Here is a 25,238-nt window from a genome sequence, read left to right on the forward strand (position 1 = left end):
TCAAGCAAGGCACTGTATGATACTCTTGTTTACAATGTTAGCTCTACCTGGTGTGTTGATGACATCGGTAGCATTGTTCAGGAAAGCCCAGAGGACCTGGAAGAACTCTTGTTGCCTTGTCACGGACACCTGGCTGGCAACACTGCCCACGGCCCCGGCACTGCACAGATCGGAGGGAAACATTGGATTGTCCATCAGGAATGAATGTCTTTTTCAGTTTGGTCTGACAAGAGGCTGTCTGGCCCACTTAAAGCTACTCACACTATATGGTAGTTAGTGCAGTTCATGCCCCTGGTCGTGTTTCTGAGCATCTCTGGTGTGAAACTGGGAAGGAATGGAACCAATAGCGTACGGAACCAAAGAATAAGGCGGCTTTGGTTGAAGCTCGGCAAGGCAGGGCCGATGATGTCGAATGTCCTATTCATCACTCTGTCTCTCACTGGAGGTGACAAGTCTTGGGCCTGTCAACATGCAAAAGCACACATTTGACATGCTGCAGATTTACCATGCATGGTATTTGGATAAAAGCAGAGAAGTGGATGTTATTATACAATTCATGCAAATGATGCCAAATGTGAGAAAAGTGCAGGAGAGAAGACAACGCCGGTTCACAAGAGCAGGACGGCATTTCTTCTCCCATTTTCCAAGTAGCCTACCAGGTCAGTCTCTATGGCTCTTGCGCAGAATGCTTCCACATTTTCCAGGGCATTGCCATCTTCAAGCCGGTCAAAGACATCATCAAATATTGCTGTGTCATTGGGGTCCACTGAAGTCCCCACCACGTCTGCCAGCTGAACAGGCGTGAGTAGTTCCAGGACCTCCTCCTACAAAAAAGGCAATTGATATCAAGTCTGACAGCAGCATTAACAAAGACCAAGGGGTTAAAAGATTCAGGTTTGACAAGGAAAACAGCCACTGCAGTTGTTGCTTACACTGCTGAAAGTTGGGTTGAGGGTCTGGAAAACCTGCAGCTCTCCAAATTGAGAGAACCTGTCAAAGTTTGTCTGTATCCACTGTCGAGTGTCTGCGCTAGCCAAGACACAGCCAGGGTCTGCAAGGTGGAGGAAAACAAGCCTGTCATCAGAGTGCCGGTGAAGCATACTATAAAGATGAATGTGTTTGGAATCTGAGTGACTTTCTTCACCTGACGAGTCGTTTCTCGAAAGGAATGGGACGCTGAAGTGAGTCACAACTGCTTGCCGTTCTTCTGTGTCCAGGGATTCAAATATGCTGTTGAATGCCTGAATGCTAAGATTTGAGGGTAAAGTTGTTAATCCTCTTAAAATCAATACCAATCACAGGCCTTGCTGTTGTTTTTAGTTGACACTGGAGTCATCTGTCACAAGCGTACTTACACAATGGGGTATGTGGCGCAGCTGAAGTTTCTGGAGCTGAGACAGAACAGGAAGTTCGTGGATGGAGAGGTCAGTAATGCACGGAGGTTCGTCTGGAACCACCTGCTGACAAAATCTGGATCCTCCAGTTGTGTTTGGCTGAAGTTGGCGATTACCACCTCTCCAAGAGCCTCAAGAATGTTTGACCTTGTTTGTTCATTAGCGCTGTTGGGGACCTACAAATTGATATTCAATCAGAAAAAAAAAACAAAAACAAAAGAAAAACAAAGAGTCAGTGGAACACGGAACACAGAAAATCAGCAGGCTTGTGTGCTTTTGTGGTTCAGACTGTACCATAGTGGAAAACATCACGAGGGCTTGCTCCAGTGTAGAAGCAGGAATCTTTTGTAGGAGAAGTTTCCACAATTCCACAACGTCAGACTCCCTCCTTTGCAGGGAGCATACCAACAGTGTGGCCAAATTGGTGGCAGTGAGGTGTGCAGCCTTTGAAATGAAATGAACATGAAAAACATCCACAAATGGCTCACAGCTCTTGGACATTTGTCTGTGGACTGGAATATCTAAATAGGTAAGGAGAGGTTGGGGATTCACGGGTTTCATCAAAAAACCTTACCGAGGAACAGGCATGTTGACGGATGGTGAAGTTGCACACGGATACCGGTGAATCCTCACTTGAGAATGTTTCATTGAGTTTTGTTCTGAGAAAAAAAAGAATAAATAAAAATAACGGAATAAATGTAAATGTCTGACACTGCCATTCCATTGTGGGAACAAACTTTGGGCTTCCACGCTCAGCTTTGGGGGAAAAAATAAAAATAAAAACCCACCTGTTGAGTCCACCACAGATGAGGTCCTCTGTGAAGAGACAATGTTTGCATTTGAAAACATTGCTTGTGAAATTCCAGTCCTGTCTTACAAACTGGTGTGTTTTGTATTTTGCAAACTTACCATTGACAGGCGTGAGTTGGCACTAGAGACAGACAAAGCATCATTGTTAGTACAGAGAAAAGAAATTGGGATCCCTACAGTATCTTGATGAAACCACATTTTCCCATGAATGAACATTTTCCAAGTGAGGAGGGAAAAAAGAAAACAAAAAAAAAAAAAAAACGGGGAATCCCTGTAAAACAACCACATAAACGCACTTACCATGAATGAAGCTGGTACTGCACAACCTATTTTTAGGGAAACAAAATCAAAAAGATTGGTCTCATCAGTACAGCTGTTCTCGCTGTAGTGGCATTGGATTGATCTGAAAAAAAAAACTGCCAGTATGGTGTTTATTTGCCGCTTACGTGTGAACATTTCCATGAGCGACTGTATGCTTGTTCTCAGGTTGTCTGAAATTTCCAGTGGCAGGGAGAACAAGGCTCTCCTCAAACCAGTCAGTCTGCAAGCAGACAAGAGAAATTAACATGACTCGACTCGTATGGAGCCAAAGTTTGACGTAATGGCGGTCCAAAGTCTCTGCAAGCCTCGGCTTGAGAAATGTCATCGCTTACATCTCGTCATATGATTGACAGCTGATGTTCCTGGGGATTACGAGCAAGTCGTTGGGACGGAGGCTGGCCAGTACAGGGGTCAAATACACCTGGAACCATAGCTGATAGTCTTCAGGTCCAAAGTTTTCCAGTTGAGGAGCCAAGGCTGTCAGGGTCCGATTCAGGACGGTGTTTCTCACAGCTGGGTTTGTGATTAGGGTCAGGTTTTGCTGAAACACGAAAAGGAAAGTTTGACTAAGTTAGGGCACTTTTTGCTTAACCAAAAATGCCGGCCATTGCAACAGAGACCATGCTTTCCTGCACGCATCCTGTCGGCTGCATCGGGTGCTTGAAATCACGTCAATTGACAAGGCAACGAGCAGGTAAAAATGTTGTCATTTTGGGACAGCAGAACGCTTCATATTAATGTGTCCAAACACACGAGTCTTTTGGAGGTCAAAGTCGTGAGGAAAAATGTGCTCATGCTGATGTGAGGCAAAATACCTGCTGGCTGATGACTGTGAAATTCTGGAAATACTCAGTGAGCGCTTGATCATCGGGGGACTCCAGAAAGCTTGTCAACACTGCATCCGCCACCGTCTGGTTCTCCAAAGCACCAGTGTCTGGATCCAGGAAAAGTTCCGATCGCTGGCGCGGTGACAGGCTGTCCACAACTTCCAGCTGATGACGCACACAAAAAGGAATTGATCATTGGTTCTTACTTGCCCCGACCCCACAAAACTAGGGCCATGTGTCACATTTACAGCTTCTGGATGTTGTCCTGCAGTTGTCACATGAGGCTGGCAGTGAAACATGACTTACCACAGAGAGGTTGAAGACTCTGAGTTGAGAGTACGATGCGAATATTAAAAACGGACCCAGGTTTGTAGCAAGAAACTCAGCGTCATTGGCAATTCCCACCCTGCAACCTGAGACACCAAGACAAGGTTCAAGTCCACACGAGTACATTCAACAAAGACCTCTTGAAAAGTTGCACATGTGGAACACGGTTGTCTTGTTGGTGCCATTTTGAGATGTCCTTGTCGCCAAATTCAAGTAAATGAGCATATCCATTCAAGCAAGGCACTGTATGATACTCTTGTTTACAATGTTAGCTCTACCTGGTGTGTTGATGACATCGGTAGCATTGTTCAGGAAAGCCAAGAGGACCTGGAAGAACTCTTGTTGCCTTGTCACGGACACCTGGCTGGCAACACTGCCCACTGCACCGACACTGCACAGATCGGAAGGACACATTGGATTGTCCATCAGGAATGAATGTCTTTTTCAGTTTGGTCTGACAAGAGGCTGTCTGGCCCACTTAAAGCTACTCACACTATATGGTAGTTAGTGCAGTTCATGCCCCTGGTCGTGTTTCTGAGCATCTCTGGTGTGAAACTGGGAAGGAATGGAACCAATAGCGTACGGAACCAAAGAATTAGGCGGCTTTGGTTGAAGCTCGGCAAGGCAGGGCCGATGATGTCGAATGTCCTATTCATCACTCTGTCTCTCACTGGAGGTGACAAGTCTTGGGCCTGTCAACATGCAAAAGCACACATTTGACATGCTGCAGATTTACCATGCATGGTATTTGGATAAAAGCAGAGAAGTGGATGTTATTATACAATTCATGCAAATGATGCCAAATGTGAGAAAAGTGCAGGAGAGAAGACAACGCCGGTTCACAAGAGCAGGACGGCATTTCTTCTCCCATTTTCCAAGTAGCCTACCAGGTCAGTCTCTATGGCTCTTGCGCAGAATGCTTCCACATTTTCCAGGGCATTGCCATCTTCAAGCCGGTCAAAGACATCATCAAATATTGCTGTGTCATTGGGGTCCACTGAAGTCCCCACCACGTCTGCCAGCTGAACAGGCGTGAGTAGTTCCAGGACCTCCTCCTACAAAAAAGGCAATTGATATCAAGTCTGACAGCAGCATTAACAAAGACCAAGGGGTTAAAAGATTCAGGTTTGACAAGGAAAACAGCCACTGCAGTTGTTGCTTACACTGCTGAAAGTTGGGTTGAGGGTCTGGAAAACCTGCAGCTCTCCAAATTGAGAGAACCTGTCAAAGTTTGTCTGTATCCACTGTCGAGTGTCTGCGCTAGCCAAGACACAGCCAGGGTCTGCAAGGTGGAGGAAAACAAGCCTGTCATCAGAGTGCCGGTGAAGCATACTATAAAGATGAATGTGTTTGGAATCTGAGTGACTTTCTTCACCTGACGAGTCGTTTCTCGAAAGGAATGGGACGCTGAAGTGAGTCACAACTGCTTGCCGTTCTTCTGTGTCCAGGGATTCAAATATGCTGTTGAATGCCTGAATGCTAAGATTTGAGGGTAAAGTTGTTAATCCTCTTAAAATCAATACCAATCACAGGCCTTGCTGTTGTTTTTAGTTGACACTGGAGTCATCTGTCACAAGCGTACTTACACAATGGGGTATGTGGCGCAGCTGAAGTTTCTGGAGCTGAGACAGAACAGGAAGTTCGTGGATGGAGAGGTCAGTAATGCACGGAGGTTCGTCTGGAACCACCTGCTGACAAAATCTGGATCCTCCAGTTGTGTTTGGCTGAAGTTGGCGATTACCACCTCTCCAAGAGCCTCAAGAATGTTTGACCTTGTTTGTTCATTGGCGCTGTTGGGGACCTACAAATTGATATTCAATCAGAAAAAAAAACAAAAACAAAAGAAAAACAAAGAGTCAGTGGAACACGGAACACAGAAAATCAGCAGGCTTGTGTGCTTTTGTGGTTCAGACTGTACCATAGTGGAAAACATCACGAGGGCTTGCTCCAGTGTAGAAGCAGGAATCTTTTGTAGGAGAAGTTTCCACAATTCCACAACGTCAGACTCCCTCCTTTGCAGGGAGCATACCAACAGTGTGGCCAAATTGGTGGCAGTGAGGTGTGCAGCCTTTGAAATGAAATGAACATGAAAAACATCCACAAATGGCTCACAGCTCTTGGACATTTGTCTGTGGACTGGAATATCTAAATAGGTAAGGAGAGGTTGGGGATTCACGGGTTTCATCAAAAAACCTTACCGAGGAACAGGCATGTTGACGGATGGTGAAGTTGCACACGGATACCGGTGAATCCTCACTTGAGAATGTTTCATTGAGTTTTGTTCTGAGAAAAAAAAAAATAAATAAAAATAACGGAATAAATGTAAATGTCTGACACTGCCATTCCATTGTGGGAACAAACTTTGGGCTTCCACGCTCAGCTTTGGGGGAAAAAATAAAAATAAAAACCCACCTGTTGAGTCCACCACAGATGAGGTCCTCTGTGAAGAGACAATGTTTGCATTTGAAAACATTGCTTGTGAAATTCCAGTCCTGTCTTACAAACTGGTGTGTTTTGTATTTTGCAAACTTACCATTGACAGGCGTGAGTTGGCACTAGAGACAGACAAAGCATCATTGTTAGTACAGAGAAAAGAAATTGGGATCCCTACAGTATCTTGATGAAACCACATTTTCCCATGAATGAACATTTTCCAAGTGAGGAGGGAAAAAAGAAAACAAAAAAAAAAAAAAACGGGGAATCCCTGTAAAACAACCACATAAACGCACTTACCATGAATGAAGCTGGTACTGCACAACCTATTTTTAGGGAAACAAAATCAAAAAGATTGGTCTCATCAGTACAGCTGTTCTCGCTGTAGTGGCATTGGATTGATCTGAAAAAAAAAACTGCCAGTATGGTGTTTATTTGCCGCTTACGTGTGAACATTTCCATGAGCGACTGTATGCTTGTTCTCAGGTTGTCTGAAATTTCCAGTGGCAGGGAGAACAAGGCTCTCCTCAAACCAGTCAGTCTGCAAGCAGACAAGAGAAATTAACATGACTCGACTCGTATGGAGCCAAAGTTTGACGTAATGGCGGTCCAAAGTCTCTGCAAGCCTCGGCTTGAGAAATGTCATCGCTTACATCTCGTCATATGATTGACAGCTGATGTTCCTGGGGATTACGAGCAAGTCGTTGGGACGGAGGCTGGCCAGTACAGGGGTCAAATACACCTGGAACCATAGCTGATAGTCTTCAGGTCCAAAGTTTTCCAGTTGAGGAGCCAAGGCTGTCAGGGTCCGATTCAGGACGGTGTTTCTCACAGCTGGGTTTGTGATTAGGGTCAGGTTTTGCTGAAACACGAAAAGGAAAGTTTGACTAAGTTAGGGCACTTTTTGCTTAACCAAAAATGCCGGCCATTGCAACAGAGACCATGCTTTCCTGCACGCATCCTGTCGGCTGCATCGGGTGCTTGAAATCACGTCAATTGACAAGGCAACGAGCAGGTAAAAATGTTGTCATTTTGGGACAGCAGAATGCTTCATATTAATGTGTCCAAACACACGAGTCTTTTGGAGGTCAAAGTCGTGAGGAAAAATGTGCTCATGCTGATGTGAGGCAAAATACCTGCTGGCTGATGACTGTGAAATTCTGGAAATACTCAGTGAGCGCTTGATCATCGGGGGACTCCAGAAAGCTTGTCAACACTGCATCCGCCACCGTCTGGTTCTCCAAAGCACCAGTGTCTGGATCCAGGAAAAGTTCCGATCGCTGGCGCGGTGACAGGCTGTCCACAACTTCCAGCTGATGACGCACACAAAAAGGAATTGATCATTGGTTCTTACTTGCCCCGACCCCACAAAACTAGGGCCATGTGTCACATTTACAGCTTCTGGATGTTGTCCTGCAGTTGTCACATGAGGCTGGCAGTGAAACATGACTTACCACAGAGAGGTTGAAGACTCTGAGTTGAGAGTACGATGCGAATATTAAAAACGGACCCAGGTTTGTAGCAAGAAACTCAGCGTCATTGGCAATTCCCACCCTGCAACCTGAGACACCAAGACAAGGTTCAAGTCCACACGAGTACATTCAACAAAGACCTCTTGAAAAGTTGCACATGTGGAACACGGTTGTCTTGTTGGTGCCATTTTGAGATGTCCTTGTCGCCAAATTCAAGTAAATGAGCATATCCATTCAAGCAAGGCACTGTATGATACTCTTGTTTACAATGTTAGCTCTACCTGGTGTGTTGATGACATCGGTAGCATTGTTCAGGAAAGCCCAGAGGACCTGGAAGATCTCTTGTTGCCTTGTCAAGGACACCTGGCTGGCAACACTGCCCACTGCACCGACACTGCACATACCGGAAGGACACATTGGATTGTCCATCAGGAATGAATGTCTTTTTCAGTTTGGTCTGACAAGAGGCTGTCTGGCCCACTTAAAGCTACTCACACTATATGGTAGTTAGTGCAGTTCATGCCCCTGGTCGTGTTTCTGAGCATCTCTGGTGTGAAACTGGGAAGGAATGGAACCAATAGCGTACGGAACCAAAGAATAAGGCGGCTTTGGTTGAAGCTCGGCAAGGCAGGGCCGATGATGTCGAATGTCCTATTCATCACTCTGTCTCTCACTGGAGGTGACAAGTCTTGGGCCTGTCAACATGCAAAAGCACACATTTGACATGCTGCAGATTTACCATGCATGGTATTTGGATAAAAGCAGAGAAGTGGATGTTATTATACAATTCATGCAAATGATGCCAAATGTGAGAAAAGTGCAGGAGAGAAGACAACGCCGGTTCACAAGAGCAGGACGGCATTTCTTCTCCCATTTTCCAAGTAGCCTACCAGGTCAGTCTCTATGGCTCTTGCGCAGAATGCTTCCACATTTTCCAGGGCATTGCCATCTTCAAGCCGGTCAAAGACATCATCAAATATTGCTGTGTCATTGGGGTCCACTGAAGTCCCCACCACGTCTGCCAGCTGAACAGGCGTGAGTAGTTCCAGGACCTCCTCCTACAAAAAAGGCAATTGATATCAAGTCTGACAGCAGCATTAACAAAGACCAAGGGGTTAAAAGATTCAGGTTTGACAAGGAAAACAGCCACTGCAGTTGTTGCTTACACTGCTGAAAGTTGGGTTGAGGGTCTGGAAAACCTGCAGCTCTCCAAATTGAGAGAACCTGTCAAAGTTTGTCTGTATCCACTGTCGAGTGTCTGCGCTAGCCAAGACACAGCCAGGGTCTGCAAGGTGGAGGAAAACAAGCCTGTCATCAGAGTGCCGGTGAAGCATACTATAAAGATGAATGTGTTTGGAATCTGAGTGACTTTCTTCACCTGACGAGTCGTTTCTCGAAAGGAATGGGACGCTGAAGTGAGTCACAACTGCTTGCCGTTCTTCTGTGTCCAGGGATTCAAATATGCTGTTGAATGCCTGAATGCTAAGATTTGAGGGTAAAGTTGTTAATCCTCTTAAAATCAATACCAATCACAGGCCTTGCTGTTGTTTTTAGTTGACACTGGAGTCATCTGTCACAAGCGTACTTACACAATGGGGTATGTGGCGCAGCTGAAGTTTCTGGAGCTGAGACAGAACAGGAAGTTCGTGGATGGAGAGGTCAGTAATGCACGGAGGTTCGTCTGGAACCACCTGCTGACAAAATCTGGATCCTCCAGTTGTGTTTGGCTGAAGTTGGCGATTACCACCTCTCCAAGAGCCTCAAGAATGTTTGACCTTGTTTGTTCATTGGCGCTGTTGGGGACCTACAAATTGATATTCAATCAGAAAAAAAAAACAAAAACAAAAGAAAAACAAAGAGTCAGTGGAACACGGAACACAGAAAATCAGCAGGCTTGTGTGCTTTTGTGGTTCAGACTGTACCATAGTGGAAAACATCACGAGGGCTTGCTCCAGTGTAGAAGCAGGAATCTTTTGTAGGAGAAGTTTCCACAATTCCACAACGTCAGACTCCCTCCTTTGCAGGGAGCATACCAACAGTGTGGCCAAATTGGTGGCAGTGAGGTGTGCAGCCTTTGAAATGAAATGAACATGAAAAACATCCACAAATGGCTCACAGCTCTTGGACATTTGTCTGTGGACTGGAATATCTAAATAGGTAAGGAGAGGTTGGGGATTCACGGGTTTCATCAAAAAACCTTACCGAGGAACAGGCATGTTGACGGATGGTGAAGTTGCACACGGATACCGGTGAATCCTCACTTGAGAATGTTTCATTGAGTTTTGTTCTGAGAAAAAAATAAATAAATAAAAATAACGGAATAAATGTAAATGTCTGACACTGCCATTCCATTGTGGGAACAAACTTTGGGCTTCCACGCTCAGCTTTGGGGGAAAAAATAAAAATAAAAACCCACCTGTTGAGTCCACCACAGATGAGGTCCTCTGTGAAGAGACAATGTTTGCATTTGAAAACATTGCTTGTGAAATTCCAGTCCTGTCTTACAAACTGGTGTGTTTTGTATTTTGCAAACTTACCATTGACAGGCGTGAGTTGGCACTAGAGACAGACAAAGCATCATTGTTAGTACAGAGAAAAGAAATTGGGATCCCTACAGTATCTTGATGAAACCACATTTTCCCATGAATGAACATTTTCCAAGTGAGGAGGGAAAAAAGAAAACAAAAAAAAAAAAAAAACGGGGAATCCCTGTAAAACAACCACATAAACGCACTTACCATGAATGAAGCTGGTACTGCACAACCTATTTTTAGGGAAACAAAATCAAAAAGATTGGTCTCATCAGTACAGCTGTTCTCGCTGTAGTGGCATTGGATTGATCTGAAAAAAAAAACTGCCAGTATGGTGTTTATTTGCCGCTTACCGTGTGAACATTTCCATGAGCGACTGTATGCTTGTTCTCAGGTTGTCTGAAATTTCCAGTGGCAGGGAGAACAAGGCTCTCCTCAAACCAGTCAGTCTGCAAGCAGACAAGAGAAATTAACATGACTCGACTCGTATGGAGCCAAAGTTTGACGTAATGGCGGTCCAAAGTCTCTGCAAGCCTCGGCTTGAGAAATGTCATCGCTTACATCTCGTCATATGATTGACAGCTGATGTTCCTGGGGATTACGAGCAAGTCGTTGGGACGGAGGCTGGCCAGTACAGGGGTCAAATACACCTGGAACCATAGCTGATAGTCTTCAGGTCCAAAGTTTTCCAGTTGAGGAGCCAAGGCTGTCAGGGTCCGATTCAGGACGGTGTTTCTCACAGCTGGGTTTGTGATTAGGGTCAGGTTTTGCTGAAACACGAAAAGGAAAGTTTGACTAAGTTAGGGCACTTTTTGCTTAACCAAAAATGCCGGCCATTGCAACAGAGACCATGCTTTCCTGCACGCATCCTGTCGGCTGCATCGGGTGCTTGAAATCACGTCAATTGACAAGGCAACGAGCAGGTAAAAATGTTGTCATTTTGGGACAGCAGAATGCTTCATATTAATGTGTCCAAACACACGAGTCTTTTGGAGGTCAAAGTCGTGAGGAAAAATGTGCTCATGCTGATGTGAGGCAAAATACCTGCTGACTGATGGCCGTGAAATTCTGGAAAAACTCAATGAGTGCTTGATCATCGGAGGACTCCAGAAAGCTTGTCAACACTGCATCCGCCACCGTCTGGTTCTCCAAAGCACCAGTGTCTGGATCCAGGAAAAGTACTGATCGCTGGCGCGGTGACAGGCTGTCCACGACTTCCCGCTAATGACGTAAACAAAAAAAGGAATTGATCATTGGTTCTTACTTGCCCCGACCCCACAAAAGTAGGGCCATGTGTCCAATTTACAGCTTCTGGATGTTGTCCTGCAGTTGTCACATGAGGCTGGCAGTGAAACATGACTTACCACAGAGAGGTTGAAGACTCTGAGTTGAGAGTACGATGCGAATATTAAAAACGGACCCAGGTTTGTAGCAAGAAACTCAGCGTCATTGGCAATTCCCACCCTGCAACCTGAGACACCAAGACAAGGTTCAAGTCCACACGAGTACATTCAACAAAGACCTCTTGAAAAGTTGCACATGTGGAACACGGTTGTCTTGTTGGTGCCATTTTGAGATGTCCTTGTCGCCAAATTCAAGTAAATGAGCATATCCATTCAAGCAAGGCACTGTATGATACTCTTGTTTACAATGTTAGCTCTACCTGGTGTGTTGATGACATCGGTAGCATTGTTCAGGAAAGCCCAGAGGACCTGGAAGAACTCTTGTTGCCTTGTCACGGACACCTGGCTGGCAACACTGCCCACGGCACCGGCACTGCACAGATCGGAAGGACACATTGGATTGTCCATCAGGAATGAATGTCTTTTTCAGTTTGGTCTGACAAGAGGCTGTCTGGCCCACTTAAAGCTACTCACACTATATGGTAGTTAGTGCAGTTCATGCCCCTGGTCGTGTTTCTGAGCATCTCTGGTGTGAAACTGGGAAGGAATGGAACCAATAGCGTACGGAACCAAAGAATAAGGCGGCTTTGGTTGAAGCTCGGCAAGGCAGGGCCGATGATGTCGAATGTCCTATTCATCACTCTGTCTCTCACTGGAGGTGACAAGTCTTGGGCCTGTCAACATGCAAAAGCACACATTTGACATGCTGCAGATTTACCATGCATGGTATTTGGATAAAAGCAGAGAAGTGGATGTTATTATACAATTCATGCAAATGATGCCAAATGTGAGAAAAGTGCAGGAGAGAAGACAACGCCGGTTCACAAGAGCAGGACGGCATTTCTTCTCCCATTTTCCAAGTAGCCTACCAGGTCAGTCTCTATGGCTCTTGCGCAGAATGCTTCCACATTTTCCAGGGCATTGCCATCTTCAAGCCGGTCAAAGACATCATCAAATATTGCTGTGTCATTGGGGTCCACTGAAGTCCCCACCACGTCTGCCAGCTGAACAGGCGTGAGTAGTTCCAGGACCTCCTCCTACAAAAAAGGCAATTGATATCAAGTCTGACAGCAGCATTAACAAAGACCAAGGGGTTAAAAGATTCAGGTTTGACAAGGAAAACAGCCACTGCAGTTGTTGCTTACACTGCTGAAAGTTGGGTTGAGGGTCTGGAAAACCTGCAGCTCTCCAAATTGAGAGAACCTGTCAAAGTTTGTCTGTATCCACTGTCGAGTGTCTGCGCTAGCCAAGACACAGCCAGGGTCTGCAAGGTGGAGGAAAACAAGCCTGTCATCAGAGTGCCGGTGAAGCATACTATAAAGATGAATGTGTTTGGAATCTGAGTGACTTTCTTCACCTGACGAGTCGTTTCTCGAAAGGAATGGGACGCTGAAGTGAGTCACAACTGCTTGCCGTTCTTCTGTGTCCAGGGATTCAAATATGCTGTTGAATGCCTGAATGCTAAGATTTGAGGGTAAAGTTGTTAATCCTCTTAAAATCAATACCAATCACAGGCCTTGCTGTTGTTTTTAGTTGACACTGGAGTCATCTGTCACAAGCGTACTTACACAATGGGGTATGTGGCGCAGCTGAAGTTTCTGGAGCTGAGACAGAACAGGAAGTTCGTGGATGGAGAGGTCAGTAATGCACGGAGGTTCGTCTGGAACCACCTGCTGACAAAATCTGGATCCTCCAGTTGTGTTTGGCTGAAGTTGGCGATTACCACCTCTCCAAGAGCCTCAAGAATGTTTGACCTTGTTTGTTCATTAGCGCTGTTGGGGACCTACAAATTGATATTCAATCAGAAAAAAAAAACAAAAACAAAAGAAAAACAAAGAGTCAGTGGAACACGGAACACAGAAAATCAGCAGGCTTGTGTGCTTTTGTGGTTCAGACTGTACCATAGTGGAAAACATCACGAGGGCTTGCTCCAGTGTAGAAGCAGGAATCTTTTGTAGGAGAAGTTTCCACAATTCCACAACGTCAGACTCCCTCCTTTGCAGGGAGCATACCAACAGTGTGGCCAAATTGGTGGCAGTGAGGTGTGCAGCCTTTGAAATGAAATGAACATGAAAAACATCCACAATTGGCTCACAGCTCTTGGACATTTGTCTGTGGACTGGAATATCTAAATAGGTAAGGAGAGGTTGGGGATTCACGGGTTTCATCAAAAAACCTTACCGAGGAACAGGCATGTTGACGGATGGTGAAGTTGCACACGGATACCGGTGAATCCTCACTTGAGAATGTTTCATTGAGTTTTGTTCTGAGAAAAAAAAAAAATATAAAAATAACGGAATAAATGTAAATGTCTGACACTGCCATTCCATTGTGGGAACAAACTTTGGGCTTCCACGCTCAGCTTTGGGGGAAAAAATAAAAATAAAAACCCACCTGTTGAGTCCACCACAGATGAGGTCCTCTGTGAAGAGACAATGTTTGCATTTGAAAACATTGCTTGTGAAATTCCAGTCCTGTCTTACAAACTGGTGTGTTTTGTATTTTGCAAACTTACCATTGACAGGCGTGAGTTGGCACTAGAGACAGACAAAGCATCATTGTTAGTACAGAGAAAAGAAATTGGGATCCCTACAGTATCTTGATGAAACCACATTTTCCCATGAATGAACATTTTCCAAGTGAGGAGGGAAAAAAGAAAACAAAAAAAAAAAAAAAACGGGGAATCCCTGTAAAACAACCACATAAACGCACTTACCATGAATGAAGCTGGTACTGCACAACCTATTTTTAGGGAAACAAAATCAAAAAGATTGGTCTCATCAGTACAGCTGTTCTCGCTGTAGTGGCATTGGATTGATCTGAAAAAAAAAAACTGCCAGTATGGTGTTTATTTGCCGCTTACGTGTGAACATTTCCATGAGCGACTGTATGCTTGTTCTCAGGTTGTCTGAAATTTCCAGTGGCAGGGAGAACAAGGCTCTCCTCAAACCAGTCAGTCTGCAAGCAGACAAGAGAAATTAACATGACTCGACTCGTATGGAGCCAAAGTTTGACGTAATGGCGGTCCAAAGTCTCTGCAAGCCTCGGCTTGAGAAATGTCATCGCTTACATCTCGTCATATGATTGACAGCTGATGTTCCTGGGGATTACGAGCAAGTCGTTGGGACGGAGGCTGGCCAGTACAGGGGTCAAATACACCTGGAACCATAGCTGATAGTCTTCAGGTCCAAAGTTTTCCAGTTGAGGAGCCAAGGCTGTCAGGGTCCGATTCAGGACGGTGTTTCTCACAGCTGGGTTTGTGATTAGGGTCAGGTTTTGCTGAAACACGAAAAGGAAAGTTTGACTAAGTTAGGGCACTTTTTGCTTAACCAAAAATGCCGGCCATTGCAACAGAGACCATGCTTTCCTGCACGCATCCTGTCGGCTGCATCGGGTGCTTGAAATCACGTCAATTGACAAGGCAACGAGCAGGTAAAAATGTTGTCATTTTGGGACAGCAGAATGCTTCATATTAATGTGTCCAAACACACGAGTCTTTTGGAGGTCAAAGTCGTGAGGAAAAATGTGCTCATGCTGATGTGAGGCAAAATACCTGCTGGCTGATGACTGTGAAATTCTGGAAATACTCAGTGAGCGCTTGATCATCGGGGGACTCCAGAAAGCTTGTCAACACTGCATCCGCCACCGTCTGGTTCTCCAAAGCACCAGTGTCTGGATCCAGGAAAAGTTCCGATCGCTGGCGCGGTGACAGGCTGTCCACAACTTCCAGCTGATGACGCACACAAAAAGGAATTGATCATTGGTTCTTACTTGCCCCGACCCCACAAAACTAGGGCCATGTGTCACATTTACAGCTTCTGGATGTTGTCCTGCAGTTGTCACATGAGGCTGGCAGTGAAACATGACTTACCACAGAGAGGTTGAAGACTCTGAGTTGAGAGTACGATGCGAATATTAAAAACGGACCCAGGTTTGTAGCAAGAAACTCAGCGTCATTGGCAATTCCCACCCTGCAACCTGAGACACCAAGACAAGGTTCAAGTCCACACGAGTACATTCAACAAAGACCTCTTGAAAAGTTGCACATGTGGAACACGGTTGTCTTGTTGGTGCCATTTTGAGATGTCCTTGTCGCCAAATTCAAGTAAATGAGCATATCCATTCAAGCAAGGCACTGTATGATACTCTTGTTTACAATGTTAGCTCTACCTGGTGTGTTGATGACATCGGTAGCATTGTTCAGGAAAGCCCAGAGGACCTGGAAGAACTCTTGTTGCCTTGTCACGGACACCTGGCTGGCAACACTGCCCACTGCACCGACACTGCACAGATCGGAGGGAAACATTGGATTGTCCATCAGGAATGAATGTCTTTTTCAGTTTGGTCTGACAAGAGGCTGTCTGGCCCACTTAAAGCTACTCACACTATATGGTAGTTAGTGCAGTTCATGCCCCTGGTCGTGTTTCTGAGCATCTCTGGTGTGAAACTGGGAAGGAATGGAACCAATAGCGTACGGAACCAAAGAATAAGGCGGCTTTGGTTGAAGCTCGGCAAGGCAGGGCCGATGATGTCGAATGTCCTATTCATCACTCTGTCTCTCACTGGAGGTGACAAGTCTTGGGCCTGTCAACATGCAAAAGCACACATTTGACATGCTGCAGATTTACCATGCATGGTATTTGGATAAAAGCAGAGAAGTGGATGTTATTATACAATTCATGCAAATGATGCCAAATGTGAGAAAAGTGCAGGAGAGAAGACAACGCCGGTTCACAAGAGCAGGACGGCATTTCTTCTCCCATTTTCCAAGTAGCCTACCAGGTCAGTCTCTATGGCTCTTGCGCAGAATGCTTCCACATTTTCCAGGGCATTGCCATCTTCAAGCCGGTCAAAGACATCATCAAATATTGCTGTGTCATTGGGGTCCACTGAAGTCCCCACCACGTCTGCCAGCTGAACAGGCGTGAGTAGTTCCAGGACCTCCTCCTACAAAAAAGGCAATTGATATCAAGTCTGACAGCAGCATTAACAAAGACCAAGGGGTTAAAAGATTCAGGTTTGACAAGGAAAACAGCCACTGCAGTTGTTGCTTACACTGCTGAAAGTTGGGTTGAGGGTCTGGAAAACCTGCAGCTCTCCAAATTGAGAGAACCTGTCAAAGTTTGTCTGTATCCACTGTCGAGTGTCTGCGCTAGCCAAGACACAGCCAGGGTCTGCAAGGTGGAGGAAAACAAGCCTGTCATCAGAGTGCCGGTGAAGCATACTATAAAGATGAATGTGTTTGGAATCTGAGTGACTTTCTTCACCTGACGAGTCGTTTCTCGAAAGGAATGGGACGCTGAAGTGAGTCACAACTGCTTGCCGTTCTTCTGTGTCCAGGGATTCAAATATGCTGTTGAATGCCTGAATGCTAAGATTTGAGGGTAAAGTTGTTAATCCTCTTAAAATCAATACCAATCACAGGCCTTGCTGTTGTTTTTAGTTGACACTGGAGTCATCTGTCACAAGCGTACTTACACAATGGGGTATGTGGCGCAGCTGAAGTTTCTGGAGCTGAGACAGAACAGGAAGTTCGTGGATGGAGAGGTCAGTAATGCACGGAGGTTCGTCTGGAACCACCTGCTGACAAAATCTGGATCCTCCAGTTGTGTTTGGCTGAAGTTGGCGATTACCACCTCTCCAAGAGCCTCAAGAATGTTTGACCTTGTTTGTTCATTGGCGCTGTTGGGGACCTACAAATTGATATTCAATCAGAAAAAAAAAACAAAAACAAAAGAAAAACAAAGAGTCAGTGGAACACGGAACACAGAAAATCAGCAGGCTTGTGTGCTTTTGTGGTTCAGACTGTACCATAGTGGAAAACATCCCGAGGGCTTGCTCCAGTGTAGAAGCAGGAATCTTTTGTAGGAGAAGTTTCCACAATTCCACAACGTCAGACTCCCTCCTTTGCAGGGAGCATACCAACAGTGTGGCCAAATTGGTGGCAGTGAGGTGTGCAGCCTTTGAAATGAAATGAACATGAAAAACATCCACAAATGGCTCACAGCTCTTGGACATTTGTCTGTGGACTGGAATATCTAAATAGGTAAGGAGAGGTTGGGGATTCACGGGTTTCATCAAAAAACCTTACCGAGGAACAGGCATGTTGACGGATGGTGAAGTTGCACACGGATACCGGTGAATCCTCACTTGAGAATGTTTCATTGAGTTTTGTTCTGAGAAAAAAATAAATAAATAAAAATAACGGAATAAATGTAAATGTCTGACACTGCCATTCCATTGTGGGAACAAACTTTGGGCTTCCACGCTCAGCTTTGGGGGAAAAAATAAAAATAAAAACCCACCTGTTGAGTCCACCACAGATGAGGTCCTCTGTGAAGAGACAATGTTTGCATTTGAAAACATTGCTTGTGAAATTCCAGTCCTGTCTTACAAACTGGTGTGTTTTGTATTTTGCAAACTTACCATTGACAGGCGTGAGTTGGCACTAGAGACAGACAAAGCATCATTGTTAGTACAGAGAAAAGAAATTGGGATCCCTACAGTATCTTGATGAAACCACATTTTCCCATGAATGAACATTTTCCAAGTGAGGAGGGAAAAAAGAAAACAAAAAAAAAAAAAAACGGGGAATCCCTGTAAAACAACCACATAAACGCACTTACCATGAATGAAGCTGGTACTGCACAACCTATTTTTAGGGAAACAAAATCAAAAAGATTGGTCTCATCAGTACAGCTGTTCTCGCTGTAGTGGCATTGGATTGATCTGAAAAAAAAAACTGCCAGTATGGTGTTTATTTGCCGCTTACGTGTGAACATTTCCATGAGCGACTGTATGCTTGTTCTCAGGTTGTCTGAAATTTCCAGTGGCAGGGAGAACAAGGCTCTCCTCAAACCAGTCAGTCTGCAAGCAGACAAGAGAAATTAACATGACTCGACTCGTATGGAGCCAAAGTTTGACGTAATGGCGGTCCAAAGTCTCTGCAAGCCTCGGCTTGAGAAATGTCATCGCTTACATCTCGTCATATGATTGACAGCTGATGTTCCTGGGGATTACGAGCAAGTCGTTGGGACGGAGGCTGGCCAGTACAGGGGTCAAATACACCTGGAACCATAGCTGATAGTCTTCAGGTCCAAAGTTTTCCAGTTGAGGAGCCAAGGCTGTCAGGGTCCGATTCAGGACGGTGTTTCTCACAGCTGGGTTTGTGATTAGGGTCAGGTTTTGCTGAAACACGAAAAGGAAAGTTTGACTAAGTTAGGGCACTTTTTGCTTAACCAAAAATGCCGGCCATTGCAACAGAGACCATGCTTTCCTGCACGCATCCTGTCGGCTGCATCGGGTGCTTGAAATCACGTCAATTGACAAGGCAACGAGCAGGTAAAAATGTTGTCATTTTGGGACAGCAGAATGCTTCATATTAATGTGTCCAAACACACGAGTCTTTTGGAGGTCAAAGTCGTGAGGAAAAATGTGCTCATGCTGATGTGAGGCAAAATACCTGCTGGCTGATGACTGTGAAATTCTGGAAATACTCAGTGAGCGCTTGATCATCGGGGGACTCCAGAAAGCTTGTCAACACTGCATCCGCCACCGTCTGGTTCTCCAAAGCACCAGTGTCTGGATCCAGGAAAAGTTCCGATCGCTGGCGCGGTGACAGGCTGTCCACAACTTCCAGCTGATGACGCACACAAAAAGGAATTGATCATTGGTTCTTACTTGCCCCGACCCCACAAAACTAGGGCCATGTGTCACATTTACAGCTTCTGGATGTTGTCCTGCAGTTGTCACATGAGGCTGGCAGTGAAACATGACTTACCACAGAGAGGTTGAAGACTCTGAGTTGAGAGTACGATGCGAATATTAAAAACGGACCCAGGTTTGTAGCAAGAAACTCAGCGTCATTGGCAATTCCCACCCTGCAACCTGAGACACCAAGACAAGGTTCAAGTCCACACGAGTACATTCAACAAAGACCTCTTGAAAAGTTGCACATGTGGAACACGGTTGTCTTGTTGGTGCCATTTTGAGATGTCCTTGTCGCCAAATTCAAGTAAATGAGCATATCCATTCAAGCAAGGCACTGTATGATACTCTTGTTTACAATGTTAGCTCTACCTGGTGTGTTGATGACATCGGTAGCATTGTTCAGGAAAGCCAAGAGGACCTGGAAGATCTCTTGTTGCCTTGTCAAGGACACCTGGCTGGCAACACTGCCCACTGCACCGACACTGCACATACCGGAAGGACACATTGGATTGTCCATCAGGAATGAATGTCTTTTTCAGTTTGGTCTGACAAGAGGCTGTCTGGCCCACTTAAAGCTACTCACACTATATGGTAGTTAGTGCAGTTCATGCCCCTGGTCGTGTTTCTGAGCATCTCTGGTGTGAAACTGGGAAGGAATGGAACCAATAGCGTACGGAACCAAAGAATAAGGCGGCTTTGGTTGAAGCTCGGCAAGGCAGGGCCGATGATGTCGAATGTCCTATTCATCACTCTGTCTCTCACTGGAGGTGACAAGTCTTGGGCCTGTCAACATGCAAAAGCACACATTTGACATGCTGCAGATTTACCATGCATGGTATTTGGATAAAAGCAGAGAAGTGGATGTTATTATACAATTCATGCAAATGATGCCAAATGTGAGAAAAGTGCAGGAGAGAAGACAACGCCGGTTCACAAGAGCAGGACGGCATTTCTTCTCCCATTTTCCAAGTAGCCTACCAGGTCAGTCTCTATGGCTCTTGCGCAGAATGCTTCCACATTTTCCAGGGCATTGCCATCTTCAAGCCGGTCAAAGACATCATCAAATATTGCTGTGTCATTGGGGTCCACTGAAGTCCCCACCACGTCTGCCAGCTGAACAGGCGTGAGTAGTTCCAGGACCTCCTCCTACAAAAAAGGCAATTGATATCAAGTCTGACAGCAGCATTAACAAAGACCAAGGGGTTAAAAGATTCAGGTTTGACAAGGAAAACAGCCACTGCAGTTGTTGCTTACACTGCTGAAAGTTGGGTTGAGGGTCTGGAAAACCTGCAGCTCTCCAAATTGAGAGAACCTGTCAAAGTTTGTCTGTATCCACTGTCGAGTGTCTGCGCTAGCCAAGACACAGCCAGGGTCTGCAAGGTGGAGGAAAACAAGCCTGTCATCAGAGTGCCGGTGAAGCATACTATAAAGATGAATGTGTTTGGAATCTGAGTGACTTTCTTCACCTGACGAGTCGTTTCTCGAAAGGAATGGGACGCTGAAGTGAGTCACAACTGCTTGCCGTTCTTCTGTGTCCAGGGATTCAAATATGCTGTTGAATGCCTGAATGCTAAGATTTGAGGGTAAAGTTGTTAATCCTCTTAAAATCAATACCAATCACAGGCCTTGCTGTTGTTTTTAGTTGACACTGGAGTCATCTGTCACAAGCGTACTTACACAATGGGGTATGTGGCGCAGCTGAAGTTTCTGGAGCTGAGACAGAACAGGAAGTTCGTGGATGGAGAGGTCAGTAATGCACGGAGGTTCGTCTGGAACCACCTGCTGACAAAATCTGGATCCTCCAGTTGTGTTTGGCTGAAGTTGGCGATTACCACCTCTCCAAGAGCCTCAAGAATGTTTGACCTTGTTTGTTCATTGGCGCTGTTGGGGACCTACAAATTGATATTCAATCAGAAAAAAAAACAAAAACAAAAGAAAAACAAAGAGTCAGTGGAACACGGAACACAGAAAATCAGCAGGCTTGTGTGCTTTTGTGGTTCAGACTGTACCATAGTGGAAAACATCACGAGGGCTTGCTCCAGTGTAGAAGCAGGAATCTTTTGTAGGAGAAGTTTCCACAATTCCACAACGTCAGACTCCCTCCTTTGCAGGGAGCATACCAACAGTGTGGCCAAATTGGTGGCAGTGAGGTGTGCAGCCTTTGAAATGAAATGAACATGAAAAACATCCACAAATGGCTCACAGCTCTTGGACATTTGTCTGTGGACTGGAATATCTAAATAGGTAAGGAGAGGTTGGGGATTCACGGGTTTCATCAAAAAACCTTACCGAGGAACAGGCATGTTGACGGATGGTGAAGTTGCACACGGATACCGGTGAATCCTCACTTGAGAATGTTTCATTGAGTTTTGTTCTGAGAAAAAAATAAATAAATAAAAATAACGGAATAAATGTAAATGTCTGACACTGCCATTCCATTGTGGGAACAAACTTTGGGCTTCCACGCTCAGCTTTGGGGGAAAAAATAAAAATAAAAACCCACCTGTTGAGTCCACCACAGATGAGGTCCTCTGTGAAGAGACAATGTTTGCATTTGAAAACATTGCTTGTGAAATTCCAGTCCTGTCTTACAAACTGGTGTGTTTTGTATTTTGCAAACTTACCATTGACAGGCGTGAGTTGGCACTAGAGACAGACAAAGCATCATTGTTAGTACAGAGAAAAGAAATTGGGATCCCTACAGTATCTTGATGAAACCACATTTTCCCATGAATGAACATTTTCCAAGTGAGGAGGGAAAAAAGAAAACAAAAAAAAAAAAAAACGGGGAATCCCTGTAAAACAACCACATAAACGCACTTACCATGAATGAAGCTGGTACTGCACAACCTATTTTTAGGGAAACAAAATCAAAAAGATTGGTCTCATCAGTACAGCTGTTCTCGCTGTAGTGGCATTGGATTGATCTGAAAAAAAAAACTGCCAGTATGGTGTTTATTTGCCGCTTACGTGTGAACATTTCCATGAGCGACTCTATGCTTGTTCTCAGGTTGTCTGAAATTTCCAGTGGCAGGGAGAACAAGGCTCTCCTCAAACCAGTCAGTCTGCAAGCAGACAAGAGAAATTAACATGACTCGACTCGTATGGAGCCAAAGTTTGACGTAATGGCGGTCCAAAGTCTCTGCAAGCCTCGGCTTGAGAAATGTCATCGCTTACATCTCATCATATGATTGACAGCTGATGTTCCTGGGGATTACGAGCAAGTCGTTGGGACGGAGGCTGGCCAGTACAGGGGTCAAATACACCTGGAACCATTGCTGATAGTCTTCAGGTCCAAAGTTTTCCAGTTGAGGAGCCAAGGCTGTCAGGGTCCGATTCAGGACGGTGTTTCTCACAGCTGGGTTTGTGATTAGGGTCAGGTTTTGCTGAAACACGAAAAGGAAAGTTTGACTAAGTTAGGGCACTTTTTGCTTCACCAAAATGCCGGCCATTGTAACAGAGACCATGCTGTCCTGCACGCATCCTGTCAGCTGCATCGGGTGCTTGAAATCACGTCAATTGACAAGGCAACAAGTAAGTAAAAATGTTGTCATTTTGGGACAACAGAATGTTTCGTATTAATGTGTCCAAACACACGAGTCTTTTGGAGTTCAAAGTTGCGAGGAAAAATGTGCTCATGCTGATGTGAGGCAAAATACCTGCTGACTGATGGCCGTGAAATTCTGGAAAAACTCAATGAGTGCTTGATCATCGGAGGACTCCAGAAAGCTTGTCAACACTGCATCCGCCACCGTCTGGTTCTCCAAAGCACCAGTGTCTGGATCCAGGAAAAGTACTGATCGCTGGCGCGGTGACAGGCTGTCCACGACTTCCCGCTAATGACGTAAACAAAAAAAGGAATTGATCATTGGTTCTTACTTGCCCCGACCCCACAAAAGTAGGGCCATGTGTCCAATTTACAGCTTCTGTGTGTTGTCCTGCAGTTGTCACATGAGGCTGGCAGTGAAACATGACTTACCACAGAGAGGTTGAAGACTCTGAGTTGAGAGTACGATGCGAATATTAAAAACGGACCCAGGTTTGTAGCAAGAAACTCAGCGTCATTGGCAATTCCCACCCTGCAACCTGAGACACCAAGACAAGGTTCAAGTCCACACGAGTACATTCAACAAAGACCTCTTGAAAAGTTGCACATGTGGAACACGGTTGTCTTGTTGGTGCCATTTTGAGATGTCCTTGTCGCCAAATTCAAGTAAATGAGCATATCCATTCAAGCAAGGCACTGTATGATACTCTTGTTTACAATGTTAGCTCTACCTGGTGTGTTGATGACATCGGTAGCATTGTTCAGGAAAGCCCAGAGGACCTGGAAGAACTCTTGTTGCCTTGTCACGGACACCTGGCTGGCAACACTGCCCACGGCACCGGCACTGCACAGATCGGAGAGAAACATTGGATTGTCCATCAGGAATGAATGTCTTTTTCAGTTTGGTCTGACAAGAGGCTGTCTGGCCCACTTAAAGCTACTCACACTATATGGTAGTTAGTGCAGTTCATGCCCCTGGTCGTGTTTCTGAGCATCTCTGGTGTGAAACTGGGAAGGAATGGAACCAATAGCGTACGGAACCAAAGAATTAGGCGGCTTTGGTTGAAGCTCGGCAAGGCAGGGCCGATGATGTCGAATGTCCTATTCATCACTCTGTCTCTCACTGGAGGTGACAAGTCTTGGGCCTGTCAACATGCAAAAGCACACATTTGACATGCTGCAGATTTACCATGCATGGTATTTGGATAAAAGCAGAGAAGTGGTTGTTATTATACAATTCATGCAAATGATGCCAAATGTGAGGAAAGAGCAGGAAACAAGACAACGCCTGTTCACAAGTGCAGGACGCCTGTTCCCAAGTGCAGGACGGTATTTCTTCTTCCATTTTCCAAGTAGCCTACCAGGTCAGTCTCTATCACTCTTGTGCAGAATGCTTCCACATTTTCCAGGGCATTGCCATCTTCAAGCTGGTCAAAGACATCATCAAATATTGCTGTGTCATTGGGGTCCACTGAAGTCCCCACCACGTCTGCCAGCTGAACAGGCGTGAGTAGTTCCAGGACCTCCTCCTACAAAAAAGGCAATTGATATCAAGTCTGACAGCAGCATTAACAAAGACAGAGGGGTGAAAAGATTCAGGTTTGACAAGGAAAACAGCCACTGCAGTTGTTGCTTACACTGCTGAAAGTTGGGTTGAGGGTCTGGAAAACCTGCAGCTCTCCAAATTGAGAGAACCTGTCAAAGTTTGTCTGTATCCACTGTCGAGTGTCTGCGCTAGCCAAGACACAGCCAGGGTCTGCAAGGTGGAGGAAAACAAGCCTGTCATCAGAGTGCCGGTGAAGCATACTATAAAGATGAATGTGTTTGGAATCTGAGTGACTTTCTTCACCTGACGAGTCGTTTCTCGAAAGGAATGGGACGCTGAAGTGAGTCACAACTGCTTGCCGTTCTTCTGTGTCCAGGGATTCAAATATGCTGTTGAATGCCTGAATGCTAAGATTTGAGGGTAAAGTTGTTAATCCTCTTAAAATCAATACCAATCACAGGCCTTGCTGTTGTTTTTAGTTGACACTGGAGTCATCTGTCACAAGCGTACTTACACAATGGGGTATGTGGCGCAGCTGAAGTTTCTGGAGCTGAGACAGAACAGGAAGTTCGTGGATGGAGAGGTCAGTAATGCACGGAGGTTTGTCTGGAACCACCTGCTGACAAAATCTGGATCCTCCAGTTGTGTTTGGCTGAAGTTGGCGATTACCACCTCTCCAAGAGCCTCAAGAATGTTTGACCTTGTTTGTTCATTGGCGCTGTTGGGGACCTACAAATTGATATTCAATCAGGAAAAAAAACAAACGAAAAACAGTCAGTGGAACACGGAACACAGAAAGTCAGCAGGTTTGTGTGCTTTTGTGGTTCAGACTGTACCATAGTGGAAAACATCCCGAGGGCTTGCTCCAGTGTAGAAGCAGGAATCTTTTGTAGAAGAAGTTTCCACAGTTCCACAAC

At 45.3% G+C, this 25,238-nt stretch overlaps 1 protein-coding gene across 1 annotated transcript; it reads right to left on the bottom strand.

The window, feature by feature from the left end:
* Positions 1–25,205, bottom strand: LOC115407140 (uncharacterized). Its single transcript, XM_030117499.1, has 67 exons — positions 25,158–25,205; positions 24,836–25,050; positions 24,625–24,728; positions 24,413–24,531; positions 24,137–24,304; positions 23,721–23,920; positions 23,507–23,619; positions 23,208–23,314; positions 18,981–19,157; positions 18,498–18,706; positions 18,291–18,385; positions 18,145–18,170; positions 17,945–17,966; positions 17,824–17,851; positions 17,610–17,694; positions 17,330–17,479; positions 16,997–17,211; positions 16,786–16,889; positions 16,574–16,692; positions 16,298–16,465; positions 15,903–16,102; positions 15,689–15,801; positions 15,390–15,496; positions 15,072–15,248; positions 14,589–14,797; positions 14,382–14,476; positions 14,235–14,260; positions 14,034–14,055; positions 13,913–13,940; positions 13,700–13,784; positions 13,420–13,569; positions 13,087–13,301; positions 12,876–12,979; positions 12,664–12,782; positions 12,388–12,555; positions 11,993–12,192; positions 11,779–11,891; positions 11,480–11,586; positions 7,249–7,425; positions 6,766–6,974; positions 6,559–6,653; positions 6,413–6,438; positions 6,213–6,234; positions 6,092–6,119; positions 5,878–5,962; positions 5,598–5,747; positions 5,266–5,480; positions 5,055–5,158; positions 4,843–4,961; positions 4,567–4,734; positions 4,172–4,371; positions 3,958–4,070; positions 3,659–3,765; positions 3,341–3,517; positions 2,858–3,066; positions 2,651–2,745; positions 2,505–2,530; positions 2,304–2,325; positions 2,183–2,210; positions 1,969–2,053; positions 1,689–1,838; positions 1,356–1,570; positions 1,145–1,248; positions 933–1,051; positions 657–824; positions 262–461; positions 1–160 (listed from the first exon to the last, which is right to left on the bottom strand). The coding sequence occupies exons 1-67, from the start codon at positions 25,170–25,172 to the stop codon at positions 1–3; spliced, it is 8,253 nt and encodes a 2,750-aa protein (XP_029973359.1). The 5' UTR covers positions 25,173–25,205.
* Between the last annotated feature and the right edge of the window lie 33 nt (positions 25,206–25,238).

This window comes from Salarias fasciatus, chromosome 19 (assembly GCF_902148845.1).
Source record: "Salarias fasciatus chromosome 19, fSalaFa1.1, whole genome shotgun sequence".
In the NCBI taxonomy this organism is placed as follows: domain Eukaryota; kingdom Metazoa; phylum Chordata; class Actinopteri; order Blenniiformes; family Blenniidae; genus Salarias; species Salarias fasciatus.

What these genes read in the sequence shown, in the direction of transcription:
- LOC115407140 (XM_030117499.1), bottom strand. An exon ending in TGTCAATCATATGACGAGAT is followed by an intron (nt 2,746 to 2,857) that starts GTAAGCGATGAC and finishes GTCTGCTTGCAG; the next exon opens with ACTGACTGGTTTGAGGAGAG. An exon ending in ATCTGTGGTGGACTCAACAG is followed by an intron (nt 2,054 to 2,182) that starts GTGGGTTTTTAT and finishes TTTTTTTCTCAG; the next exon opens with AACAAAACTCAATGAAACAT.